This window comes from Elephantulus edwardii, unplaced genomic scaffold (genome assembly GCF_000299155.1).
Source record: "Elephantulus edwardii isolate Elephantulus edwardi_28Jun2011 unplaced genomic scaffold, EleEdw1.0 scaffold00318, whole genome shotgun sequence".
Taxonomy (NCBI): domain Eukaryota; kingdom Metazoa; phylum Chordata; class Mammalia; order Macroscelidea; family Macroscelididae; genus Elephantulus; species Elephantulus edwardii.
This window is the reverse complement of record NW_006400068.1, coordinates 927,492-944,801: the sequence shown is the minus strand read 5'-3', so window position 1 is coordinate 944,801 and position 17,310 is coordinate 927,492. Positions and strand designations below refer to the sequence as shown.

The 17,310-nt window shown below is 38.6% G+C and overlaps 1 protein-coding gene across 1 annotated transcript in view; it reads left to right on the top strand.

Moving 5' to 3' along the window:
• Positions 1-17,310, top strand: part of HMCN1 (hemicentin 1) — a 763,653-nt gene that overhangs the window by 699,448 nt on the left and 46,895 nt on the right. The window contains exons 93-98 of the mRNA XM_006901311.1: positions 55-225; positions 401-571; positions 6,800-6,949; positions 8,269-8,406; positions 9,759-9,880; positions 11,121-11,358. Coding sequence (XP_006901373.1) covers positions 55-225; positions 401-571; positions 6,800-6,949; positions 8,269-8,406; positions 9,759-9,880; positions 11,121-11,358 — 990 coding nt within the window. The remainder of the gene's footprint in view (positions 1-54; positions 226-400; positions 572-6,799; positions 6,950-8,268; positions 8,407-9,758; positions 9,881-11,120; positions 11,359-17,310) is intronic.

The following is a 17,310-nucleotide window of genomic DNA, read 5'->3' as shown; positions in this document are numbered from 1 at the left end:
TTAACATTTTCATTTATAGGGCTCCATTTTCATGTTAAATGATTCTGTTTGTAGCTCATGGTAACTGGAGTCCGTGGAGCAGCTGGGGGACGTGCAGCCGAACGTGCAATGGAGGCCAAATGCGGCGGTATCGCACCTGCGCCAACCCTCGTCCCGCCAATGGAGGAAGAGCCTGTGGGGGGCCTGACTCCCAGATCCAGAGATGCAACACTGACGTGTGTCCCGGTGAGCTTCCCGACTCCTGGCAGTAGAACAGTTCAATTTGTGCTTATTTTAGCAGACTTTTCCTTTCAAATCTTAAACTAGGAGTTGTACAGCCAAAGTCATCCTGACTATAAAGTCACCAGATACTTCCTATCTGACATGGTAATCCTGACTATGTCATCCTTTTTTTTCATAGTGGATGGAAATTGGGGGAACTGGCATAGTTGGAGCCGCTGCTCTACCTCGTGCGGAGGAGGGGAAAAGACTCGGAAACGACTGTGCAACAATCCCATGCCGTCTAAAAACGGCCTCTCCTGTGCAGGAGACGCAACTCAGGTATCCAGATGCAATCTACAAGCATGTCCAGGTAAGCAACTAAATTAGACTTCTTGTTGTTGTGTGCCATCAAGTGGACCACGACTCCGAGTGACCCTGTGACAGCAGGTCAACACTTAACCCTGTCCTGCATCAGCCACATGATCTTCAACAAACTCAAGTCCATTGTTGCAGTGGCTGCGTCCAATCCATCCTGTTAAGGGTCTTCGTTTCTTTCTCTGAACCTCCTCTTTCCTCAGCATGATATCTTTTTTCATCCCCCACCTGATACTGTGCTCAAAGGAAACTAAATTTAGTCCTACTTGATAATGTGCTCAGAGAAAGTCAGACAACGTTTCACCATCCTTGCCTCTAAAAAAGGGGCACCCCATGCTCCTAACACTTCTTCTATTTGTTTGCCTTTATACAGTACATGGTTTACTGTTGAAATTCGGCTAGGCACGGTCTTTTAGATACTGTGACCAAATTATTATAGAGATCCCACTCTGAGCCCAAAAACTACAAAATCATGCCAAATCAGGGAGGATGAATTGGGGAATAGAGAGAAAGGCAGTTTTTCCTGGGGAAAGTGGTTCTACACCAAGGCTTCTGGCTGGGATTTAGTCTCTGCTCTTACCTTCCAGGATTTCTTATAAAAGGGAGCAACAGGCATTGCTAGAAATTGGAGCTATGAGCTTAAAAGGTAAAAGGGCATGAGAAAGTTGGGAGGCAAAGCTGAGACTAAACACTCAGGATGAAAGCAAAGCCAGGACTGAAGGTCAAAGAGACAGACATAACTAGAAATTGTTTATTCATGAATGGGCATACAGAGAACACGAGTGTAGAAAGCATCTTAAGTCAAGGAGAAAGGCTGGGAGCCAAGTCAGCAAAATTGCTAGATATTGTAACTGATGGGGGGAAAAAATTCAGAATTCTAGAACACTTGGAATTTAGAAAAAAGTTGTTATGGTTCCTGGCCCTACTAGGTAATCCTAAAAGCACTTATCTCAAAGGTCAGTCTTCTAAGGACTAAAACAATTGAAACAATAATAGCTTAACATCATTAAAGTATCAAGATAACACCGGAATCCCCACATTTTAGAAATAATATATCCCTAAAATATGGCATAGCCTTTGGTAGAGTGATAGAGGGATGTTACATGAAAAGGAATATAGAATCCAGACAAGCTCAAATAGCAAGTGATTGATACTGACAAATTTCAGGAAGTACCATATGAGCAGAAGCCAATGGTCATGAAGAAGGAAGTGAAAGCTGCATTGAAGACATTGGCCAAAAATAAAGCCCCAGGAATCAGCGGACTATCAATTGACTTGTTTCAATTAATAGATGCATCACTGGATGTGCTCACCAGTCTACGCCAGAAAATTTGGAGCTACCTGGCTGGATAACTGGAAGAGAGCCAAAGGTGATTCAACTGAGTATGGATACTATGGAACAATATCAATATTACATGCAGGTAAAATGCTGCTGAAGAGCATTATTTTTAAAAAATGGCTAGAGCAGTACATAAATAAGGCACTGCTAGAAAGTCAAGCAGGATTCAGGAGAGGCCGTAGCACTAGACATCAGACTGCTGATGTCAGATGGATCCTGGCTGAAAGCAAAGAATACTAGAAAACTCTGTTTATGCTTTATTGGCTATGTAAAGGCATTTGACTGTGTGGATCATATAAAATTATGGCCAACATTGAGAAGAATTGGAATCCTAAAGCACTTAATTGTATTCATGTGAAACCTGGACCTGGACCAAGAGGCTGTTGTATGAAGAGAGCAAGTGAATACTGTTGTTGTTATTATGTGATGTCCAATCTCCTGTGATTCATAGCGACCCTACGTACAACAACAGTCCTAAACCCTGCTCTATCTTGCTCCAATCTTATTGATTATACCTATTCCCAGTACCCCAGTCACTAAATCAATCCATCTTATCTAGGGTGAGAGTCTTCCTTTCTCTTGCACTATCCCTCCACCCTTTCAAGAATGATGTCTCTCTCCAAGGACTGGTCCCTCCTTGCAATATGGCCAAAGAATGTCAGACGAAGGTTCAGATTCCTTGCCTCTAAGGAACAGCCTGATCTCACCCTCTCCAGGACAAACCTGTTTGTTCTTCTAGCAGTCCATGGAATATTCAACACTCTTCTCCAGCACCACAGCTCAAAGACATCAATTCTCCTTCTATCATCCTTAGTCAATGTCCAGCTTTCTGATGTGTTGCAAGTAATTGCAAAGACTATGGCCTGGATCAGGTGTACCTTAGTCTCCAGATTGACATTGTCAGTCTAAATACTACATGGTTTAAAAATAAGAAGAGAATGCATGAGGGTTGTAGTCTCTCTCCATACCTATTCAATCTATATGCTGAAAAAATTATTTAAGAAGCTGGACTCTATGAAGAGAAATGTCACATCAAGATCAGAGTTAGTGTCATCAATAAACTGCATTATGCGGATAACACAACTTTGCTTGCTGCAAGTGAGGAGTACTTGAAGTATTTTTTGTAAAAGATCAAAGAATATAACCTTCAAAATGGATTACATCTCAATGTCAAGAAAACAAAAATCCTTACCGCTAGACCAATAGGCAATATCATAAATGGAGAAAAAATTGAAACTGTCAACAAGTTCATCTTACTTGTATCCACAGTTAACATCCTTGGTACCAGCAGTTGGGAAATAAGGAGGTGTATGGCACCGGGAAACTCTGCAGTTACTGAACTCTCCAAATTATTGAAGAATAATGATGTTAGTGTGAGGACTGACATACACCTGATTCAGACCATGGTCTTTCTGATAACTTGCTGTGCATCTGAGACCTGGACAGTGAATAAAGATGACAGAAGAATAGATGCCTTTGAGTGTTGGTGTTGGAAAGAGTACTGAATATACACTGCCAAAAGAACAAATGTATCTTGGGGAGGTTGCAGCCAGAGTGCTCTTTAGAGGTAAGATGATGAGGCTTCACCTCACATACTTCAGGCATGTTGCTAGGAGAGGCTGTTCCTTGGAGAGGGACCTGATGCTCAGAAAAGTAGAGGGTCAGCTAAGGAGAGAATGGTAGATTGACATGATGACTGCTGCAGTGGACTCTAATGTGTCAGGAAGTATGAGGATGGCACAGGATAGGATAGGATTTAGATCTGTCATTCATAGGGTCTCTATGAGCCATATTCGATGACACCTAACAACAACAACTACAACCTGTCAAGGTTCAGTATATCTGTTCAACATATAAGGGAGTTGCTGAAGATCTTTAGGCTTAAAAAAAATAGGTATGGTTTCTGTTGAGGTCTTTTGTAGTGCACCACTTGGTGTTGTCTAGGCTCCATTAGCAGGAAGTTCAAAATAGATCTACTGATTGGATTGTAGAAGACTGGAAGACAGTTATAAGGATCTAATCAAAAGCTAGGAGACTTCTGAGAAGAAGGGAGACTCAAGAGAAGTTATTTTGTGAGAGTTAAATAACAAATGTCAAGATGGAAGATCATAGATACCATAAAAATAGGAATTGTGGAGACAAAGATTAGTGATTCAATGAATTCTTTTCAAGACTTATGTTACTATCTCAAAGGGTCATATTGCTTTAGATTTCCAATAATGAAATATAAAAACAGATCCTTAATGTCACACTCACTAATATTAAATAAAATTTTCATTTTGCTAATTTTGCAGGTAAAATCAATAATCAAATAAAAATGCCTTCAAACTCTGAAAAAAAATGCCACCAACTAACCTTATTAATAATGTCTCAGAATAATTAATTGTCTTATCTTTCCCCTGTTTAGGACTAAGGGTAAAGACAAAAATGGTCTACTAGGACCTCCTTGGCCCTATGACCTACTTTCCTACATGATCTTGAATATAGTAACCATCACTCTCATCTTGTTTGATCCTTTTGGGTTTTTAGATGTGACAAGCCACTCCCCGCCCCCTTCTCTCTAATGCCTCACAAAAATTTCAACATGTTATTTCTTCTACCTAGAACGTTCTTCCTCTACCCCCACCAAAGCTTTAATTAAGGTCTAAATCTCCCCCATGTTGGCATTCTATTTTTACTTCTCTCTATACCCTAACGGTTACCCATGGCGGAAAGTGTTTGGTGGAGCTCCCCGATTAAAACAAGCTTGGGAGGAGGAGTGGCATCCACTTCCGAAATGGCTTGCCTCCGGAAAACCTATAAACATGGAGAAACGATGAAAGTTATAAAAATGTTCAGGTCTTTAGTTCACTGGGTCGCTATGAGTTGTCTACGACTTGACGGCACTTAACAACTGTATTAGATTCTTTGAACATATTTCATTTAAACTTTACATTTACTTGTGTCATCCTTATTAATGTCTATTTCTATTACCATGAAAGTTCTATGAAGGTGAGCTTCATGTCTTCTCCTACCCCCTTGACATGAAACTTGATTAGCAAATTAATGTATTCCAGCAAATGAATCAGTATTTTTCATAAGTTTTCTCTCATAATAGTAATGAATAAGTTTAATAAATATAAATTAAAATAATGAGGTACCATATTTATTCATTCTTTTGAGGTTGACTGTAGTCATATTTTCCCTACTGTTCGATACATAATAGCATTTGAAACAACTAATGACTGTCTTAAAAATATATTCAAATACATATTTTGTGTCAAAATTTTAAGAAAGCAAAAATTTGTAATTACCCTGCTTTTTCATCATTATTCTTCACCATTTAATTTTCTTGCTTTTCTCCCTTCTTGCCTCATTTTGTGATTGTATCTATTTCCATCTTATTGTTTAGAAGGGTAGCATAAATAAAGAAAAGTGCTGAGATTAGGGTGAAAAAAATATATATTCAAACACAAGATCTCAAATAATGAGTAATTTATTCATCTCACTACCTGCTTCTTCCCAAGATGCTTCCTGTCTTGTCATGGATGCTATTTGTTTATGTAACATTCACTAACTCTAGGTGTTTTTCTCTCTCTCTCTCTGTCTCTCTCCCTCCTCCCTCCCTCCCTCTTTCTTCTCCCTCCCCATGCCCTTTCCCTTTCTCCCTCTCACTCTCCCACTCTCTCTTGCTCTCACTCTTTATCATAAAGTTAAAACAGGTTTTTCAGGCTGTAAATCACATGAGAAAAGATTGCTTATCTTTCTCCCATGGAGTTGCTGGTGGCTAGCAACCAATAATTTTGTCAAACAGTGGGGAAAATACATTAAATTTTTTTAGAAATACTTTTAAAAAAATAAGGTATAATTGTTTTTCAGTGTAACTATATTGATATGAATTCTGTGGCACTGTCAACAGTATAATATCTTACTCTATTTTTTTTCAAAGCTAAACATTTTCCAACATGAATGTCATTCCCTCACAGTAAAGAACTCAATAAACCCTAATATCTTCTGTGACAGAAATCTTACTCTTAAAACCCAAAACTAAACAATGCACCCTAGATACCCCAAACCTATTTTGTCAAACACCTGGAAAAAAGGTTAAGGGCTGAACCCACCTTTCTGTGTCTTCGTAAAAAATGAGAGAAATCAAAAACTATAAGTTTTTATGCCAAGCTGATCTATGTTCAGATTCTCATTCTACTGCTTATTTCTGGGAAGAGTCACTAAACTTCTGTGTATTTCAGTTTTCTAATTTGAAAACTGTCTCTACTTAAATCTACCTTACAGGGCTGTTGGTAGTGCTGTAAGAGTTAACACATATTTAGTTATTATGACATGTTCAATAAATTCCCATTAACATCATCATTTCATCACCACCAACAAAAACACATACTGTACTTTATTTTGGCTTTGGGTTTGGATGCTGAGTGTTCTTTGGATTGTGAAATAATACTATGATGTGGATTGAAAGATCCTAGATTTATGTGGAAGGATGAATGTTACATGAAATTAGAATGTTTCAAAAGCTTATTTATTCCTCTCTTAAATTCAGATGTCACCAGATCTTTTGATGTTCTAGGAGAGATTTGTAGCATCTCTGAATATTGACCTTCTTTTCTCTCATGTAATGTTGATGGAAGGAGCCCTGAGGTCAGAGTGGTTTAAAGCACTGGGCTGCTAACCCAAAGGTCAGCTGTTGGAATCCACCAGGTTCCATGGAAGAAAGATGTGACAGTCTGTTTCCATAAAGATTTACCAACTTGTAAGCCCTGTGGTGAAATTCTATTCAGTCCTATAGTGTTGCTATGAATCAGAATCAATGTGATGTGTTTAATTTTCTATTAGAGTACTGATGGAATTGTTTTCTTATCCAGAAGTTCTTTTTCCTTCTTCCAATAGGTGGGCCACAGAGAGCCAGAGGAAGTGTTAATGGATATATTAATGATGTTGAATTTGGAATTGCTTTCCTTAATGCCACAGTAACAGATAGCCCTAATTCTGATACTAGAATAATACATGCTGAAATTACCAATGTACCTCGTAGTCTTGGTAAGTCTTTGCTGACAAGCCTTATTAATTTTTTTTTTAAAACAACTGACAGCACTTAACAGCAACAACAATAACAACAACATAGAGAGAGCTCAGTTGGCCTAGTGAACAGAAAGTAATGCTACCAAGCCAGAGGTGGGTGATTTTAATCTGCAGCCCTCAGGCCTGGTTTTAATTGTTTTTGGTCAAACATTCTTCTAAGTGGTATAGCACTGGTCTGTCCACTTGTTGTATAGAGGTAACTTGTGGTTGCTGTGATGCTAAACACTGTGACACTGATGTGTCAAAGGCAATAATGGTTACCCATGGTGGACAGTGTTTGGTGGAGCTCCCCAATTAAAACAAGCTTGGAAGAAGGAGTGGCATCCACTTCTGAAATAGCTTGCCTCCAGAAACCATATGGACTTGGAGAAATGATGAAGGTTATACAAGTATTCAGGTCTTTCATTCACAGGGTCATTATGAATCGTCTACAACTAAACGGCACTTAACAACAACAACAACAACATATTCATTCGTGTTTCTACTAATGATCAGTATAATCTTATTTCTGCCTCTATGGTAAACTCTTAAAGAAACGTGCTGGATTGTGTTTTGTTTTATAGTTTTTCAAGATTGTTTGTTGTGTTGTTGTTATGTGCTGCCAGTAACTTGCAACTCCTAGTGACCCTATGTACAATAGCCCTAAACCTTGCCCTATCCTGTGCCACCTAATTGTCTCTGACACACCTACTATCATTACCCTAGTCACTGAATCAATCCATCTCATTGAGTATGAGTGTTGTCCTCTTTTGCGCTGTCCAAGCATAACATCCTTCTCCAAGGACTGGTCCTTCCTAGCAGCATGCCCAAAATATGTCAGATGAAGCTGCAAAATCCTTGCCTCCAAGGAGCACTCTGGTTTCACTCTCTCTAGGGTGAGCCTGTTTCTACTAGCAGTCCGTGGTATATTCAATACTTTTCTCTAGCACCACAGCACAAAGGCATCAATCAGCTTTCCTTTTAACATCCCTAGTCAGTGTCCAGCTTTCTGACACATAGAGATTAATTGAAAAGGCTACGGCCTGGATCAGGTGCACCTTAGTCTCCAAACTGATGTTGTTGCTCTTCAGTACTTTGGAGAGGTCTCTGACAGCAGACTTTCCCAATGCAATTTGCCTTTTGATTTTCTGGCTCCTGGTACCAAGAGTGTTGATTGTGGAGCCAAACAAACTGAAGCTGTAAACAATCTCAGTCTTTTCACCACCTAACTGAATAAGGTACAGTTAAAAAATAGTAAGTATTTTGCTTTGTTACCTAATGTATCTTCTCTTCTTTAGGTCCTGCAATGAGAAAAATAGTTTCTATTTTAAATCCCATTTATTGGACAACAGCAAAGGAAATAGGAGAAGCAGTCAATGGTTTTACTCTCACCAATGCTGTCTTCAAGAGAGAAACCCAAGTAGAATTTGCAACTGGTCAGTGTCAGCTGAATTTAATATTCTACGTGTATGGAAAAAAAAAAGATTGCTTTAAAAGTTGGTAATGAAGAAAAATATGTATTCCTACAGAGAATCATTTCAAAGTGTTTGATGAAATTTTATAAATGATATAAAAGGAATTTCACATTTTTCTAGTAAACTTAAACTGACATGAAGTCTTTAAGAGACCATGTGTTTCTAAGTAGTAGAATGAGTTTTATACCCTGATTTTTTTTTCTCCTGTTCTCTGTGTTTTCTCTCATTAAATCCTTAGAGAGAGTCTTAAAAGCCAGAGCAGAACAGAAAAACGTGTCATTGATATGGAATGCTTTACCAGCTAACTGGATGGTCTGATACCATATAGCTGTTCTTTATAAGAAAAAACCACAACAACCCCTAAATGGAAATAAATAAACAAAAGCATTTTACTTTTATATTTAGTCTAATAGCTAGTTTTAACTATTCATGAATCTTCTGCATATACCTTGGTAAAAACCTTTATGTTAAGCCTATTTAAAGGTTACGACCACTTTGGAAGTGATCCCTAGGGAAAGGGCTGAAGAAGGACTTATACTTAACTAGCATTTAATCAGCCCAGAGGAGTATTGGTAGCACTGTGTTAAAGCATTTGTCTGCTAACTGAAATGTCAGTGGTTCAAACTCACCAACCACTTCGTATAACAAAGATGAAGAAGACTATTTCCATAAAGATCTATGGCCTTGAAAACCCTATGGGCAATTCTACTGTGTCCAATGGAGTCTTGAATCTACTAGCTTACTCCATGGGAGAAAGATGGGCACTCTCCTCCCATGCTGTTTATAAACTCTAAAGACTGATGGAAGGTGAGCTATGAATCAGTTCTGGCTTGATGACACATAACGACAATCCAGAAGACAAGTGGATCTATTCATGTCCCTCCACTTATCTAAGCAGCCATTTACTATTTTCTCAAGTGGCAAGAAGAACAAAGCCCCATGGCTGGTTTTATGGGGGCTGCCAGTCTCGCCAGTAAAGCTATTCATTACTTCTCTCAAGCCCTTCATTTCTATAGAGCTGCCTTACTGTTGCTTGAGTTTTAAGTGTGGAATCCTTCACATGATGATATGCTGCATTTTTGTCATATAAATAGTAATTTTAGACCTAATTCTTTAGTTCAAGGAAGAGAGGGTATGTTAAATGTTAATTCCCTTATTGTCTGTGCTCCTTCAAGTTTGAATTAGAGTGACATAGCTGAACTGGTGTATGTAAGGTAAATTGGCTCTTCATTTACAGAAATTCATTCTCTCTCTCTCTCTCTCTCTCTCTCTCTCTCTCTCTCTCTCGAAAATGAATGCATTGTAATCCCCAGGAGAAATCTTGCGGATGACTCATATTGCCAGGGGCTTAGATTCCGATGGTGCTTTGCTGCTAGACATCATTGTGAGTGGGTATGTTCTACAACTTCAATCACCAGCTGATGTCACTGTGAAGGTAAAATTTCAATAAAGCACGCTTTCCCACTGAGGTGCTCTGGTGGCCCCGAGGTTAGGGGCACTTGGCTATCAACCAAGAAGTCAACAGTGTGATCCTGCTAGATGCTTTATGGGAGAAAGTTGTAATCAGTCTGCTTCCATAAAGATTACAGCCTTGGAAACCCCATGCGGACATTATCTCTTATTTCAGAGTCACTATGAGTCAGAATCCACTGAATGGCAACAGATTTGGGTTTGGGGGTTTTTCTTTGCTGTTAATACTTAAGTTTGGTTGCCTTCCCTGTTTACTGGAGTAATGAAAAGAGTAAGAGGCCAAAAGCCTTGGAAAGACGGCTAAGAACCTTGCACACTTTAGGGAGTAAATGTGTAAACTCTAAATTTAGAAAAACTTTTTTTGGTCCTTGTTTAAAAATCATTAAAGGCAAGAAAGTTTGTAGTCTCTTTGTATTTTTATCATCCTGATTAATCAGGAATAAGGCCATTCCTATATTGATTTAAGTTACTTCTATTAAGCTTCTGTATACTATTCTTGAAATTTTTCCATATAAAATCTTTTTTTGAAGATTTCTTTAAGTAAGAAATTAAAGAACCTTTTACACTTTCCACCTACAACCTTTTGTCCCTGTTATACTATAATCTGTGGCAGTATAATTATCAAACTAATGTACACATAATAAAAAGGTTCAAACTTAAATTCTTTCCTGATTGCTAATATAGAATCACAATTTTATTCAAAACTATGTAGGGTTTCGTTTGTTTGGTTTTTTTTGCTTCTAACTCCTTTTTTCCTGTCCTTTTCATTGGTGACAAGTTGCAACCAACTCAAAGCTGACCCTCCATCAGGTGTCCAAGGCTGTAAATCACACAGAAAGAGGTTGTTCATCTTCCTCTTGAAGTGCCACTGGTGGATTCTAGCCACCAGAGAGCATGGCCTTAGCACAAATCTCAGTGGGCTATGCTACCAGGCCTCCTCCTGTATCTCTTAGTAGCTGCTGTTATTATGTACCATGAAGTTGGTACATAGCTGCCCCTTCAGCATATTTTCTTAGGCAGTTAAACTGCATGGGAGTTGACTACACATCTTTCTCCCACAGAGGAGCTGGTGGATTTGAACCATGTATCTTTGGGCTGGCAGTGCAACCTCTTACCACTAAGCCACCAGAGCTCCCTCATAATACTCTCAAAAAAATATGTACTATGAATTGTGATGATATTTAAACCCATGTTGTTCTCTTTAGGATTACACAGAAGATTACATTCAAACAGGCGCTGGGCAGTTATATGCCTACTCAACTCGGCTGTTCAGTGTTGATGGCATCAGTGTCCCGTACACATGGAACCACACTATTTCCTATGATGAGGCACGAGGACGAATGCCATTCTTGGTGGAAACTCTTCATGCATCCTCTGTGGAATCTGACTACAACCAGTTAGAAGAGACTTTGGGTTTTAAAATCCATGCTTCAATTTCCAAAGGTAATTTGTTTATAGGGAAGGCCCAATCTTTATGTTATTTGTTCTTTCTGGAAGAGCAAAAAGAATGCCAATGAAACAATTCAATAATAAGGATACTAAAACATACATGCAGCCAAATGATATTCAGTGGTAGCATTTTGCATTTTCAGATTTGATTCCAATTCTATGTACCTCTTGTGAAGCTGCCACTTCTCTGTCATTGGAGGCTTGTGCATTACTGGAATGCTAAACAGGTTTTAATGGAGTTTAGCCTAAAATGGACTAGGAAGTAAGGCCTTGGATCTACTTCCAAAAGAAATCAGCCAAACAAAACCCTGGGTATCATAACAGTCTGACCCTCATGAGATCATGGAGATGGTGCAGGAATGAGCAGTGCATTTGTCATTTTGCATATTGCATATTGTGCGTGAGTCAGAGGGTCAATTTAAGGCGACTAATGCAACCACCACCATGCTGCCATCAGGTTCCACGTGCATGTTGTCTGTATTCTGTGAGAAGAAAACTTTATGATATAGCCAATCTAAATGGAGGTCTAGCATATTCAGTTTACTAATCCTGCTTGCTGCAGGTTAAAGAGAAAACCAAAATCCTTAACAAGGGCCAATAGGCAATAGGCAGCATCATGACAGATGGAGAAAATCTTGAAGTTGTCAATGATTTGATCTTGCTTGGATCCATAGTCAACTGTACTGGTACCAGTAGTCAAGAAATCAAAAGAAGAAAAAAAAAAGAAATCAAAAGAAAAATCTACTGTTAAGGACCTTTCCAAGGTACTCAGGATCAAATATGCCCATTAAAGATGAAGATTCACCTGATTCAAACAAGAACTGATGCTTTTGAATTGTGGTGTTAGAGAAGAATAGTGAATATATCATGAATTAGCAAAAGAACAAAGCAGTCTGTCTTGGAAAATGTACAACTGGTGTGCTCCTTAGAGGTAGGGCTGATGAAGTTTTATCTCACATATTTAGGGCGTATTGTTAGGAGGGGCAAATCCTTGGGAAAAGACATCATACTTGGGAAAGTGGAGGCTCAGTGAAAGAGAGGAAGACCCTTAACGAGATGAATTGACACAGCAACTGTAACAATGGGCTTGAGTATATCAGAAATGTGGAGAATGGCCCAGGATAAGGTAAAGTTCAAGTCCTTTGTTCATAGTATTGTTATAAGTCATAGTTAGCTCAACAGTACCTAACAACAACAACAACAACAATCTTCTCGGACTACCAAAGAAACAGGCAAACCTGTAGTGGAGGAAGTACAAATCGGGTGCCTCTAAGAGGGAAGATAGTGAAACTTCGTCTCGCATGTTGTCAGAAGGCATAATCCTTGGGAAAATACACACCTGCAAAGAAGAGGGTCAGTAAAAGAAACAAAGATTCTCAATGAGATAGACTGGCATGATGACTGTACTCATGAACTTGTAATCACAATCTCCTGTATGGCAGAGATTATAAGAAAGGCACAGGAGAAGGTTCACTAGAGTCATAACTTGACAGCACCTAACAGCAACTTTCTTCTTAGTACAGCATTATTTTGCTCAGTGCTGGCTTTTAAAAAGTAGATCCTAGTGAATTTTAAACAGCACCATTTGCTCTCATCGTACTCAATGTCCTTACATGCTGTTGAGCTACTACAGAATGAAGCCCTGCATGAGGCACCCATCTAAAATGAGAGAGAAGACCTTCATGCTCAGTAGAGACCCACAGCTCATTTCCACTCTTTGCTCTTGCTTTTATTTGTTGAACATTCAACTGCTTTCTTCTTCAGCATCAATCATGGCTGCATCACCAGATTCAAGATCATAGTAAACAGGAATATTCATTCACATATTTTTAGATAATTGCAGATTCATGAAGTCTCAGTGTTCCTCGGCACCTCCTCCTTCCTTCAACTCCTAGAGTGAATAAAAAGAAAAATTGCTGGAATTAAGGACTGGGTTTTTTTCTCTCTTTATCAAATATGTCTAGTTTTAAAATATAACCTCTACTTCTTCCCGTCTTTAGTTCTCCTTCCACCAAACAATGACTAACTATGAAGTTATAGTATATACGTCCTATTCAATTATGCAAATCCTCCAAGTTTGAAAATATTCAGGTAGCTTTATGATATCTGTATGAGTATTTTGAGAGGAAACTTGTGATCTGTAATTTGGAAAGATACACTAGAGATTTTAATGCCCTTTCCTATCCTTGCATGCTGTGAGTACTCAAGATTACATCTGATATATGTACTTATACTCTGTTGACCGTGTTCCTTCCTGTAAACTGCAGGAACTGTAAATTCCAAGGTGTTGCTAGAGTCAGCTCCAACTCATAGTGACCTCGTTCAAAACAGAATGAAACATCAACAACTCTTGTCACCACCATCCTCACAAGCTTTATTCTGCTTAAACTCATTATTGCAAGTAATTGTTGCTATACACCATGGAGCTGGAACTGGCCGATAGCTTACTGTCTAGCAGGTTTTCAGAGATAATAAGTCGCATGGGAGGTGATTGTCCATATTCTTCCCATGGAGCAGCTGGTGGGTTGAATCGTGTGAGTTGATAGCACAATTCCCCAGGCGGCTCCTTGGAGGGAAGGATTCTGGAGCTCCAATCTCACATACTTTGGGTATGTTGCAAGAGGGACATCATGCTTGGGAGAGGGAAGGGACAGCACAGGAGAGGGGGACCCTGAATGAGATGGATTGACTCAGTGACTGGAGTAAAGGCGGTGGGTGTGTTGGATACAATGAGGTGACTCAGGACAGAGCAGGGTTCAGAGCTATTGTACATAGGGTCGCTATGAGCAACTTGACAGCATTTAATAACAAGCAGTCACCAGTGCTCCCTTTGCAGAGTACATGCTGCAGTTTCTTTTGTATTAACCACCAGGGGGCAAGCTTGCCTTCTTGGTAGTTTAGCCACCAATTTCTCACCTACAGTGTTGATGTGGACTAGAGTAAAAGAATCTCCTTGAGAGCTTGATGACAGGCCAGACTTCTGGGTCTAAAGAGTCTGATTTAACAAATCCAAATAAGATCTGAAAAATCTCTATGTTCTAACACCGGATTTAGATGGTTCCAATTTTTCTGTAATTTAGAATCTGCTTTGCACACTGGCATTTGAAAAGTACTAGTCAAAACAAGTTATAAATATAAATTAACCTCCTCAACATTTTAAATCTTTAAAATTAAGTTGTGTGCTTTTAAAACAGAATGAGAAAATCTACTATTTTTAGCATTATTCAAGAGAAGCTAGTAGGGAAACATGAATGTAACTAGAAATAAATTTTTAAAAAAACTTTGAGAAATGAGCATGAAAGTGAAAAACATGAGCATAAAAGTGAAAAACATGTACAAGGAGTAAAATGTACAAAGAAAAAAACCTTATCACATGTCATGAACAATTGTGATTAGCCTTAATATAATACAAGCTATCACAAATCAGTAAGAAAAGGCAAGAACCCCAAAAGAAAAATAAGGGTGCTTGCTTCGGCAGCATATATACTAAAAAAATTGGAACGATAAAGAGAAGATTAGCATGACCCCTGTACAAAGATGACACACAAAAATAAGGACTGAAAAAAGTTATTTTTTAAAAAAATAATTAAAAATGGGATAAATTTTCAACCTCATTACAAAGCAAAGAAATGCAAATAAAGACAACAAATACCACTTTCTAACTCTTATTGTAAGACTGACATGATAACCTCCCAACAAAATATTACGGTGAAATTTGCAGGGAGCTGGGAGTCAAAGAATAAAAAGGGGAGAATTCTTTTGGTATTTCTCAAGTGGAAAGAACTGGAAAAACAAATTCCACCTTGGAGTTGCAGTATTACTATGGACACAATTTTGTATAATCTAGGATGAATCAAAAGAAGATGGAGGGAATATCCAGAGTCACTGTACCTAGAAGAATTCATTGACACTGATAAATTTCACGAAATACCATATGAATAAGAGCCAATGGTGATAAAAGATAAAGTTCAAGCTGCACTGAAGGCAATGACAAAAAGTTAGGCTCCAGGAATCAATGAAATACCATTTGACATGTTTCAACCAACAAATGCAGCCCTGGACATGCTCACCAATCTATGCCCGGAAATTTGGAGGACAACTACCTGGCCAACTGACTGGAATAGATCCATATTTGTCCCCATGCCCAAGAAAGGTGGTCTGACAGAATGTGGAAATTAACAAAAAATATCAAAATATTGTTGAAGATCACTCAAAACCGGCCAGAACAGTACACTGACAGGGAACTACCAGAAGTTCAAGCTGGTTTTAGAAGAGGCTACAGCACCAGAGATATCATTCCTGATATCAGATGTATACTGATTGAAAACAGAGAATAACAGAAGAATGTCTATTTGCCTTTTTTACTGCTTACACAAAAGCATTTGACTGTGTGGATCATAACAAATTATGGCTAACAATGAGAAGAATGGGAATCTCAGAACATATAATTGTGCTCATATGGAATCTATACGTAGACCGAAGCTATTGTCCAAACAGAGCAAGGGAACGCTGCATGGGTTTAAAATCAGGAAGGGTGGGCATCAAGGTTGTATCCTTTCTCCATACTTATTCAATCTGTATGCTTAATAAATAATTTATAAAGCTGAACTCAAGAAGAATATGGCATCAGGAATGGAGGAAGACTCATCAACTATCTCGCATGATATAGTTGACACAACTTTTATAAAGCTGAACTCAAGAAGAATATGGCATCAGGAATGGAGGAAGACGCATCAACTATCTCGCATGATATAGTTGACACAACTTCGATTGCTGAAAGTGAAGAGGAAATGAAATATTTGCTGCAGAACTGCTTAAAGGCAATGTTGATTAGGTATTATTTGCATGACAACAGTCCAGAATAGGAGATGCATAACAAAGTGGACTGGGGAGGAGGAAGGAAATTGTGCAACAGTGAAAGAATTTTTTTTAAAGAGGAAAGTGAACTCCAGCAGGGTAAGTAGGGAGGAAAATATGCAGCAATGAATGAATGTTTAAAATCTCAATTAAAAATTTAAAAAAAATAAATAAATGCTTCCTGCAGAATATCAAGGACTACATCCTTTGCTGCAATTCCAAAGGTACATGATTCAAATCCACTGATGCGACACTGGAGAAGAATGTATTTTCCTGTGAGATTTACTGCCTCTGAAAATCTGCTGAAGGGTCATCTGTGAGTCAATTCCTATGTGAGAATGCACAACAACAAAAAATTATATATCCTCAATATGGATTGCAGCTCAACATCAAGAAAATAGCCTTCCACTGGACCAACTGGCAGCATTATGAAAGATGGAGAAGAGAACTTGTATTAACAATTTCATCTTGCTCAGATGCACAGTCAACACTCTTGACACCGACAGTCAGGAATTTAAAAGATGAATTGCATTCAGAAAGCCCAATTTCAGGAATCTCTCCAGAGTGCTGAAGAGCAGCGATATCAGTCTGGAGCCCAAGGTTCATGAGCCTGGCCATGTTCATTGTAACTGCTTGCTATGCATCAGAGAGCTGGACAATGAGGATAAAAGAATTGATGCCTTTGAAGTTGTGGTGCTAGAGAGGAGGATTGAACTTTCTATAGACCAACAAGAGAATAAACAGGTCTGTCCTGGAAAAGATGAAAACAAATTGCTCCTTGGAGGCAAAGAATTTGAAGCTTCATCTCACATACTTTGGGCATGTTGCCAAGAGAGACCAGTTTTTGGAGAAAGACATTATGCTTGGAAGGATGAAGGGTCAGTTCAGGAGAGGAAGACCCTGGATGAGATGAATTGACTGAAGTAATGGGGGTAGGTGTATCAGAATTATGAGATTAGCTCAGTATAGGACAGAGCTCTGAGTTATTGTTCATAGGGTTGCAATGAGTTGTAGACAAGTCGACAGCACATAACAAAAACAACTAAACAACTATATATGTGTGTGTCTGTGTGTATATATAATATATAT